Genomic DNA, 11,481 nt, shown 5'->3' with positions numbered 1-11,481 from the left:
TTGGCTTGGTTGTGTCGGAACAAAGACTATTGTCCAGCCTCTCGGTGGACAAAATAAGCGGTAGTCGAAACACGGTACTTCTTCGATTAAGTTGACGGACTATCGTTATTTAGTGGTTTAATTTAGAATAATATAAGACATGTCGTCAATTATTCAAGTAAATAAGATTTCTTACGCTCTATTCGAAGTTGACTTGTTTAGTCCAAGATTACTGGGCAGGCGACTGACACCTATTTTGTCCTCCGCGAGTCAGCTAAACAAAGAAAAGGATTATGCCCAGCTAAGAATTTCCTAGCTAACATGTTTACTATCGGACTATCGGTTCTAGACAAAGTCAAACCGAGGACTATTGCTGAAAATGTTGAGCGAGCTCGAGACTAGGTACTAATCTTTTCGCTAAAGTTGTCAGCCCCATGTAGACGCTCAAAATTACGGGCTTGTTTATGGTCATTACAAGAAGTCTTAATTTGAGTGGTTTGATATTTAAGTAATTTATATTAAAATTCCTCGCGTAATTCTCCAAACTCTACGAACAGTTCGATGAAAGGCTATACGAGCTCGGTAGATTTTACGTTTTGCTAGACCCATGGCTCTAGCAGGTGCTCTCTTCCTTCCTCTCCTCCGATTTTCTGACGCGACATATCCAACTTCCATAAGATTGTGAAACGGGTATAAGGATTCCCAAAGTTCGCCATACGACGTCTCTGTGTCGTTTTCCAAGAATGGCTCGCCAACTTGCTCGTCAAATTGACTGTCGCGCCTATTGAGTAGGACATTAAAAGTAGTTTCGCTCCAAATGGGATCAGCAAAGGGGTTGTCCATGAACGCTAGCAGCTCTTCTGCGGTCTCTTATAATATCCGCGCCATTTTGACAATCAGTAATTCTCTTTGTATCCTTTTCGATTGAATTTCGTACCTTTCGCCTTTCTTTGATGCTTCAAAAACAGGAACTGAGCCACTACAGCCGTGGATTCCGAGCCTTTTTTGCTTTGAATTTCGCTTCAGGCATTTGGGACACTTCGTAAGCATGTCTCTCTTGAATATATTTTGACATTCGATGGAACTGTCAAGATACACTTTTATGTTGCGGTTACAGTCTACTGCAATCCTTGAGTCGTGTCCACACTGCCAGATCCGAAGTTTCCTGTACATTACTACTGCTGTATTTCACAGGCTCCTCCAAGGTACTAATATTGTCTCCTTTCAGCAGTAAGCTATTGCTTCCTTTCCTGGTCACTATTACACTAAGTCAGTTTGTAGTTGCAATGACTTTGTGCGAAATTGGAAGAAGGCGGCGTGTACACGGTACAGTGCATTGTCGTTTTTGCGGTGCCAACACATTTTGTTCTTTGTCCTTGAGGCAAGAACAGGAGACTCAAATCTTTGTATTCAATAAAACGCCTTGCAGAAAAACAGTCGGATTCACTTACCTCTGTATCTTAGGACTTCTTCAAAGAGAAAACGAGTCAGCCGCTTCATCAGCAAAGCCGTCAAAGCCAAAAATACCACAAAGGACCAGCATCACATATAACCAATATATCCATAATTACACGTAGACTAAACCAAGTTCCATCTATCTCCATTCACGATTTTTGTGTTCGATTCAGCACACCGACCTTTCGTCCTACGTGTTGATCATGGCTTTTGCACAATTTTTCTTTTATTCACCACACCCCAACTTAACCTACATCCAATAACGCATCACGCTCGTCGTCTACTAGATATATCAAAGCATTCGAAAAATAATAAAATCCCAATATGGTTTAAAAAACCCTATTTGGCGAGTTGCCATCACCCAGACCACGCGCACCACTTCAATCACTACCACCTCGCGTCGCCCATCCAGGTGAGCGCATTTCACAAGAAATTCGAAACGACGATAGTCATCCTCTCCATTGGGTTGCCCCAACCAGCAAACGCCTTCCTACGAGTAACATCCGTCCAAACCCGTTAGTTACGTCCCCTACTAACCTCGATATGCAAGTCGCGCATCGTCATTGGCCTTTCTCACGATTTCAAAGGGCCAGCCGCGTTCGAACTCCGGAAAAGAAACAAAATATGGGATACTTCTTGGACCACAATATTGTTGCAAAAATCGGTGGTGCTGAGAACGTCACAGTAGCTCCAAGTATACCAGCACCTCCGTCAGTTAAAAGGAGTCTTATGGATGAGTTACAGTTTAGACTTTACTGGATACTAGTGGTATTTCTAACATTCTTAATAGGCAGCGCTGTTGGCGGACCATTAGGTGTTGTGCTGTTGGGCTTATTGGTCTTCCCCTTGATGAATAAGTAGAAGGTTACTGTGCAGGTCGCTGAATAACATTCTACTCATCATTGACAGGTTGAGAAATTATGACAGGTAAGCCAGGAAAGAGAGTTTGACTTCCCTGAATCAAATTTGTCCATCCACTGGTTCTGTTCAAAATCTAGCTTACTGAATCAAAGGACTCATTCGATTCACAGGTATGCTGGAACAGGACGATTCAGATCACATCAGTGCTGGACTAGATACCTGGACCCCTTGGTGAGTACACTGGATTGAATAAAGATATAGTATTTTGCCACTAAGTAGCATGTTAGGGTTATGCTAAAAGATACTTTGTTTCTTTTTAATCATTTATAGCTGGGTATTTACGATTTACTTATGTTTAAAATAAAAATAATTATAAATTTTTAACGAGTATCAGTAAATCTCCGTTAATTCGCTTTCAAAAATTAGTATATGGACTCAAGGTTGTGCTAGACTAATACTTATACTTATAGAATAATGTGAATACTGCTATGAAACTCTATTTGCTATATGCTTCTACGTTAGGACAAGCAAGGACCATTCAAGTATATTCAACGAAAAAGTCGTTGTCACGGTAGTTTCATTTCTCAGTAATTATACTTGAGACCTCATACGAGACAGCTGATTCCTGGAATCTAACAAGAATAAAATCGCAATGCTGACAGGAGTTCCAGCCAGAACTTCAAAATTTCGGTCTATCCCTAGACACTGGGCTATCCATCTAGGTACACCAAAGTCCTCCTTATCCTACCCACAGTCCCACACAAAAATGCGCATCCCATGCTGGAAGAATAGAACTGTAAAAAAAAGAAACTGCTAAGCAACGCTACAGTAACAAACATGACATGTAATAATACAGAAAGCGCTAAATACAACTGTCCTCAGCAAGCCCTAAGCAAAGCAAGGCTTAACTTAGGAATAGCTGCTCTCTAAATATATTCAACGGCGTGACATGTAGCACCAGCTCTAATCTCGATTTCAGGCCAGCTGCCTTCGACCTTCTTGACATGAACGTCAAAGGTCTTAGCAGACTTTGCAATCTTGAACTTTGCGGTTGTGATATCCATGAACTTTGCCAAAGGCGCAGGCTTTTTTGATATGGATTTTTTCTGGCTAAGAATCATTACTTTGGCAGGGCCATTTCCCTTCATCTTGCTATCGAATTCTTTCACAAGGGCTGTGAGCTCTTTCTTTCCCGGTGAAGTCTTGAAGGTTACAGCAACGACCTGCATCTGAGAAGCGATAACCACAATGGAGGTGCCTCGTACGGACTGTTTTGAAAGGACAATGCTGCTTGCTTTTTCAAGGTCGAGGAATTTTGGGACTCCGGCTTTAGAAGGCGAGGTAGCTGCTCCACTTGTAGGTTTGGCTCGCGACTCGGTCTTGGTAACACCAAGGGCGGGTGATTTAGCCTCACGTTTCGACTTGACAGGTGCTGAATCTCCTCCCGTCTTGGACTTCGATGCTCCAATTCTCTTGCCAACAATTTTCTTACAGACACCAGTTGGTTCGTTTGCATCAGACGTAGCGGTTGGTTTGCTGACGGAAGTGGACTTAGAAACGCTGGTCGACGTTGTTGTACCCTTGGAGGCGGCCTTGGTGTCCGATGTTTCTGCTGGCTTGGATTTTACCGCCTCGCTTGAAACAGCAGGAGAGGTGGGAGCCACTTTCGGAGAGGTTACTGGTACCGGGGGAGCTGAAGTCGGCTTCGGAGCAGGAGGAGGTGTAGAAGCAGGTGTAGGTGCTGGCGTGGGTGTTTTTGGAGGAGACGGAGCGGGGGTGGGTTTTTTGTCATCATTTTTTGGTGGCTTAGACCCTGACCCTCCCCCTTTTCCTTTGGGCATCCTATACAATAAATTAGAATACGTTTTTCTTGTTCACTCTAGAGCCGAGAGCCGTTTCTAAAGATCAATATACTCCCGGCCACTAGGAAACAGGGTTTAAAAGGAGGAACAAAGGAAATATACGGACCTGGCAAGCAATGCATTCATTACTCCTCTGGCTCCTCCCACAGCCGTAATAGGCTCTGGGACTACTTCACGTCTAGATAGAGTCAGTCAAAAAGGCCCATTCTGTATATCTAGAGAACTTCTAACTTATCTAGCGAAGCATTCTCTTCGCATGCAGCAATGGCCACAAACCCCAACATAAGTAAAGAAGTGACATTTGTGAAACGCATCTTGCACCGAAAATGCTCAAAAAAATGCAGCTCCTGATCAATAAAAGAGATGTGTCGATTATCGAAAATAAGAAAAGAATAGTGGCGTATCAAACGACCAATTTTTTCTGAATGATAAAGATAATAAAGGAAATGAATGAAACTGAAGAAGAAAAGAAGTATGATAGTTGTGTGGTTATTGAGAATGGATTTCTGATCACTGTTATATGTGAGCAAAACTAGCCACCCACCTCAACGACCAACAATCCCGTCTATAAACGGATGATCATTACTCAACTGAAGTGCGTAAACGTATAGTTTCGAGTTTTGATCATGCTGTGTGGTTGGGAGGCTGATGAATGGGAATAAGCGAGATGCGATACGAGCCAATCCTGAAGACCATGCGAGAAAAGATTATAGGATGAGGCTCCTTCCGAAATGACGATTGCGCTGGGAATATTCCGCTGGAGCAAAGTTTGGTGAACAAAAGTTGGTTTGGAAATCCTGGTGTTGGTTTCCATGTGTATGTCCCAATTGTTGGAATTGGGCCACAGTCATGAGCCACGATTACCCATCGACTTGTGATCCAGAAATTAGATCCATCGATTTATTTGGGTATGATCGCCGCAGACGAAGCCCGGAATTGCATGGCTATACAATAAGTTGTTCCTGATCCAGAGGAAAGGTAAAATCCAGGGCGAAAAGATATTCAGGAGGGCCCGAGAATAGAGACAATAAATAAAGTATACTAACGACCACATCGCGTTCAAATTTTGCTTCATTTCATGAAGCAGAGATTTGCCTTATCCCCCATGATTGACATAAACGGTTATTGAATGATCCCACTAGAGTAGTTGGCTCGCGGAGGACAAAATAAGTGTCAGTCACCTACTACTAATCTTGGACTGAATAATAAGTCGCCTTCGAATAGAGCCTAAAAAATCTTATTTAGTTAAAATAATTGATTAAATAGTGATAATGTTCCAGATTAATCCACTAAATATACGATATTTCGTTAACTTAACCGCAGCAATATTGTATCTCGACTATTACTCATTTGTCCTCCGCGAGGTTGGGTTAACACGACTGGATGAAATTGTAAGTACGTTAATCATAGACGCATGACAAGGCGCATGTTACAAATCCAGTTGCAATATTCAGCATGATTTTAAGTGTTCTCAGAAAACTCAGAGACTGTAACATAACTCGTGGTATCTGCTTGTAATTTAGTGATCCCAATGAAACATACGGTAATCAGACAGAAAATAAAAAGAAACCATACGTTTGTTAATTGTAACGTTGTTTGATTAATATGCTCATTAACAAACGTCTACCGTGTATTTTATGGGTTTATCAGGCTTACACAGCAGAATACCGACCCGCAGAAATTTCTCCAACGAGAGGTGTATCATTGTTCAGTCTGTATAATAAACCGCGAAGCATCATCTAGATGTCAAAACAAATGTCCAAGAGTCGCACAAACTGCAGCTCCTGACCCGATGACTACATTGTCCTTTTGGAATGAGCGCACGGAGTGTCGAAGACGCAGGTCCGATGGATGCAGCTATTTGCCCAAGTTGGTTGCAAGGTACAGACCAACTCAAGGATCTGCTGCGAACGTGACATACAGCCAACAATAGGATGTTCAGATGGGTGCCGACACCAACACGGCATGGTCAGAAAAGGCGGCCCAATCCTGGTGAGCGACGTTGGATACTCGTAAAATGTTTGTCGAGTTGGTTTGCCGGGTACTGATTTAGAAGCAGATGTTGGTAAAGAGTTCCAAGCTTCATATAGGAAACCTCATTGCGCCAAAAACACCACAATGGACAAAAATGGCATGAGGCGCTGATCTGAGAATCCAGATTATCTCGATGGCCATATGATATCCGATGATAGTCGTAGGATTTGAAAGTCGCTTAGCTTCCGAGCCCCGAGAACCGGCATCGGAGTATACTTTCGGACCGATAATCGGTGTTCCCAATCCAGCATAAGGCTCAATAATCATCTTATGTTGCCCAAATGTCTCGCGGTGGAAAGAAAGAAAGGAGCGATTTTATCTTGCTTCTGTTGTTTTTGTCATTACAATATCTCAATTTTCGTTGATAATTGTTTGATTTTCTAGGTCCCCCCTTCACCAACCAACAAATAACCGCAAGAATTGTTCGCTCGGCACTTATGGTATCAGCACAATGCTAGACTTGAATGCTACCCCCCAAAGGAACGCAAATTTAAGTATAACAGGGACAAGATGTGCTTTAGCTTCCAAAAATCGGAACCTTCGCTTGATGCAGTCCGCCTAAGTTGATCCGCGTCGCTTATTTTAACCGTCACTTGGTTTTCATACCAAGAGTGGGTTATACCTCAACGCTGGAAATCCAGGAAAGCATTTTCGGAGGCGTACCTCGAGGAGCTGCTCAAACAGTCTAAAATAGCCCTCCGATATCCAATAAAGACCTCTTCCAGCTATGCACCAAGATCGAGGGTGGCTGGCTCGGCTTGCTGTCAAATAAGCGAGGACACAGGGGGCTGGCAGCTTACCGCGGAGGTGACAGCAATGGAGAAGAGACCTGTCAACGGAACCATGCTTCCTGGACCAAGAATGCTAGAGCTCGTTCTCGCAATATTTGGCATGGAGATTATCAGTTCTTGTCACAGCCGATTGCTGAAGACTTTGAACTCAAGTAGAGCAACGATTTTCCATGTTTCAACTTGCAAGGTCCATGAAAAGACTCCTGGCTCAATTGAACATAAATCACCTCAATAATCATCAAGAGTTTCACAATACTAGAAGAACATAAAATGTCAACAAGCAAAAATCTAAGTCCAGATTGAAGGGTGACGAAAACATTTCCCCGCAATCCATCCCCGCATTTCTTAACATGATCCAAGCTTTCAGACCCATAACCTTGAGCTCAAAAGCTTGCGAGGAGAAATATCTAAACCCCGCGAGACCGTGGACCGGCTTGGCAATTCATGAAATGATGCTCTTCAGATTTCGATCCTCCAAGATCTTGATGTTATTCGGGCCTATTGCTGTTCACGACGCGTACATTGCTGCAGGTGTTCTACCAGCTTTTTAGAATACCATATGGCCATTGCAGACTAGCGAGAAATGTAGATGGAGAAAAATCAAGACGTCACTTCTCCGATGGCGGCTTGATTCATGTTGACCATTGCTGGTGCTAAAGGTCCCATCTACATGACAAGACAAGCTAGCCGGCGGCCTTCTGCATCGAGGCGCGGGTATAATAGGTATATATTCCTTTGTGGAAGTAGCATTTTATCGTCCTCACCACCGCTCTCTAGAAATCGCCATGTTGTCAAAGACCTCTTCTCAAGTCCAACTGGGACTTCTAGTCTTGGCTTCATTTTTACCCTCATGTCTCTCACTTTCTTCACTGAAAGTCGATACTACAGTAGGAACAGTATATGGTCTAATCAACGGCACACACCCAGACGTGGTGCAGTTTCTAGGAATACCTTACGCTGAACCACCAGTCGGTGATCGGAGATGGATCCCCTCCGTTGCGAAATCCCCAGTCGGCAAAATAGATGCAACTTCATTCAGTCCATCTTGTCCTCAATACGACACCTCGATACCATCAACATATGAAATCGATGCACGAGACTTCCTTGTTTCAGGTCCCGTCTCCGAAGACTGTCTTACATTGAGTGTCTGGGCACCTTTCTCAGCAGGCAATTGTAGTGAGCCATTACCTGTCATTGCTTGGATATACGGCGGCGGTCAGCAGACTGGCGGTGCTCAGATCGAATATCAAATCCCGACGCCTTGGGTTCAGAGAACAAAAGCACATATCGTCGTTCAGATAAAGTGAGTCCTTACATCGCCTGCTCGTCCGAACTTTACTGACAAGTAGAAAGCTATCGCCTCAATATTTTTGGCAATCCTATTGCTGCAGGGATCGACGAAAAGCTGAATCTTGGTCTTCTGGATCAGAGAGTAGGAATGGAATGGATTAGACAGAATATTGCAAATTTTGGAGGAGATCCTTCCAGAATAACCATGTGGGGACAATCTGCTGGCGCGGCGTCAACTGATGTGAGTAAAAGTTTTGGTTGTTTTCAATTTGCACTTGCCTGCATATGCTATGATTTCTGACTTCGAGACGGTAATTCTTTCAACCGAAATATTCCGAGGCTGACATGTTGAATTCGTAGTACTACAATTTCGCTTATCCAGAAGACCCTATCATTGCGGGAATCATCATGGATTCTTCCTCAGCTCAAGGTGCAGGCGCACCAAACGATCCAACTGGGAGCAACTTTACATTTGTTGCTCGAAATCTAGGCTGTGGTAACTTGACAGCCGAAGCTGAGTTGACTTGCATGAAGAATGTTCCTTCAGCGAATATAACAGCATTCTTAAAGTCGTATCAAGATTCTGGAGTCTCTCCTTCAATCACATTCAGCCCGATTGTAGACAACGTTTCTCGTTTCTCGAACTACACTTCCAGAGCACTTGCGGGTAACTTTTCAAGAGTGGTATGTTTAGTTGAGTCCGCTGTCTGAGTTTTGCTAACCGCGTTATAGCCAGCTATTCATGGGACGAATAACAATGAGGGTTCTTCGCTGACTGTCTGGGTAAACAATGGAACGACCTATAATGAAACTTTAGCGAATGCCAATACTGTGCAACGGGCATGCTGGGCACAACAAACCACTAAGTATGTTTCACCTCTCCTGTCTGGCATTACAAATGTCTAATAATTACCAGGAATCGATATGCTGCAAACGCAACAACTTTCCGTTATTACTACACGGGAAACTTCTCCAATATCTCGCCTCGCGCTTGGGAAGGAGCATATCACTCTTCTGAGCTTCCACTTATCTTTGGAACCCATGACATAGCATACTCTGAGTCGACAGACTTCGAATTTGCGGTCTCACATCGAATGCAAGATCTTTGGTTGGCGTTTATGAGAGACCCGGTTAACGGGTTGCCACAACAAGGATGGAATCCTTATGTTCCTGGGGACGAAGGAACGGCAATTGAGTTTGCGTGGGATGGACAGGTGCAGCAGTTTATCAAGCTTAGTGAGTTTGACCAAAACTGTATAGGAAGTCCGGCAATTACTCCAGTTGTTGGAGCGATACCGCCAGACAATACTGGCGTTGGCGTTGCTTAGTTGGAGACAGGAGCATGAAAAAGATTCAGCCTGGTCCATTCCTGGTGGTAACGTATGCCAATGTTGAGGACTACACTTTCACCCGAAAGGGGCCATCGCAGTGGACGAGATCAGTGGTAGTCGAAACACGATATTTAATCAGAGTAGTTGACGCAATATACGATTTCGTCATTAATTTCAAGTAAATATAATCTTTTTATCGCTATTTGAAACAGATTCAAATTTAGGCTACTTACTCGCTCTAAGGGAATACAATAAGTTTATAGAAGAAAGTTCTATCATTTGTTTTGTCTAATGCGAGGCTAGAAATTTGGATTCCGAAACTTAAGTATTAAATAAAAGTAATAGAACTATAAAGTGATGGTTCAACGCTATTCTCGTATATACCTAATAAGATCGATTTAGTTAAGGATGGACTGTATTGATGTGTAGATAAATTGCGTCAAAATATGTCAGAATTCATTTAGCCACGATAGCGAATCGTAGAGGACAAAATAAGTAGTAGTTGAAATATAACGATTCTTCGATTAAGTTAACGAATTATCGTATATTTAGTGGATTAACTTAGAAAATAAATACTATTTAGCCAATTATTTCAAGTAAATAAGACTTTTCAAGCTCTATACGAACCTTTAAGTCGACTTATAATTTCGTCCAAGAATAGATGGATAGATAACTGTTTCTTATTCTGTCCTCCGCGAGGGTCTTCAAAACAGTTTAAAAAATCACAAGTTTCGGTAGAGTAAATTCCCCACCTGAGATTTATTGTGCATTATTCTTTCCAATCACTGTTCTACAGAACAATAATCTGGACTCATCTAGGGCTGCACAATGGTAGGAAAGCCGATCTTGAAAATTGTTTGAAACAAAGGTGAATGTACAAAAATGACGAGACAATTTTAAAATTCGAAAACAGCACATCTCGAATTCACACTTCCAATCTTCCAACGACTTCTGCTACGCACCATTCGATCTAATGTGTGTATCAGTACGTATTATTTGGGCCTGCGGCCATGAGAGCGATACCAGCGCCGACCATACATGTAAACGCAAGCAGCACTGCGAATGGATGGTGCCGGAGGAGTTCGAAGTCAATCATTTCTGCACGTCCTGCCTCTTGAAAACGACAACCTACAGCGGGCCGCTTCTCTCCAAATTCCCAGAATACGACGGCTCAATCCCGCATTCCTCTGTCTGGAACTTCACAGCAGTGTTCTTCAATCGCGCGAACAAATTTCGAGACTTGGTACTAGCCGCACAGATCGAAAGCAGAAATAACCCGGATTGGATGTTATTGAACGGCAGGGATATTTTGAATCTGGAAGAAATTCAAGATATTCTAATTGAAGGCGTGAAGATATACATGTGCGAAGCCATCTCGCGGACAGGTACCGCCAGCGTTCCACAGGATATTCAGTTCCTCATCTACTGGATAGCGTGTATTGTGGAATGGAACCTCGGGACTGATGGACGTGCAGATGCATTACGACTAGCTGACCGAGCCGAAGACGAGTTGGACGGAAAATTCGTGAAGCCGTATTTTGCGACGCCTGTGGTTCTCAAGGAGGATGAGTCGAAGGAGTGCTCTATCTGCTTGGAGGTGATGACACAGGAGCAGCCAGTCGAGCTGCCCTGCGGTCATATTTTTGGGAATGAGTGTTTATATAAGCACGTATATACGGGTCAAGAGGGCGATGAGGTAAACTGCCCGCTCTGTAGGGATAAGTTCGATGAGTCCACGCATGAGTTTCCCTCTTTCATACGTCCGACACCTCCCTGGTGTAGAGAGTTATTGAGGATTGACGAATTGAAGCCCTGGATTCCTGCACTTAACGAGTAATCCACCAGTAGCAGTCTCAAGTGCATGGAGAATAATGCAAT

At 43.3% G+C, this 11,481-nt stretch overlaps 3 protein-coding genes across 3 annotated transcripts; 2 read left to right on the top strand and 1 right to left on the bottom strand.

Moving 5' to 3' along the window:
* Nucleotides 1-3,221: 3,221 nt before the first annotated feature.
* On the bottom strand, nt 3,222-4,471 carry GLAREA_12268 (uncharacterized protein; the record flags this gene model as incomplete). Its single annotated transcript, XM_008083050.1, has 3 exons — nt 3,222-4,137; nt 4,264-4,335; nt 4,389-4,471. 3 exons carry the CDS (start codon nt 4,469-4,471, stop codon nt 3,222-3,224), a joined length of 1,071 nt encoding a protein of 356 aa, XP_008081241.1.
* A 3,296-nt stretch (nt 4,472-7,767) lies between these two features.
* GLAREA_12267 (alpha/beta-Hydrolase) lies at nt 7,768-9,600 on the top strand (the record flags this gene model as incomplete). The annotated part of the gene is made up of 5 exons (XM_008083049.1): nt 7,768-8,285; nt 8,336-8,513; nt 8,633-8,956; nt 9,005-9,138; nt 9,189-9,600. The coding sequence occupies 5 exons, from the start codon at nt 7,768-7,770 to the stop codon at nt 9,598-9,600; spliced, it is 1,566 nt and encodes a 521-aa protein (XP_008081240.1).
* A 976-nt stretch (nt 9,601-10,576) lies between these two features.
* Nucleotides 10,577-11,440, top strand: GLAREA_12266 (RING/U-box; the record flags this gene model as incomplete). Its single annotated transcript, XM_008083048.1, has 1 exon — nt 10,577-11,440. One exon carries the CDS (start codon nt 10,577-10,579, stop codon nt 11,438-11,440), a length of 864 nt encoding a protein of 287 aa, XP_008081239.1.
* Nucleotides 11,441-11,481: the final 41 nt, after the last annotated feature.

Source organism: Glarea lozoyensis (assembly GCF_000409485.1).
Source record: "Glarea lozoyensis ATCC 20868 chromosome Unknown GLAREA18, whole genome shotgun sequence".
NCBI classification, from domain to species: Eukaryota; Fungi; Ascomycota; class Leotiomycetes; order Helotiales; family Helotiaceae; genus Glarea; species Glarea lozoyensis.
Note: the sequence above shows the minus strand (reverse complement) of the source record. Positions and strands in the feature narration are given on the sequence as shown.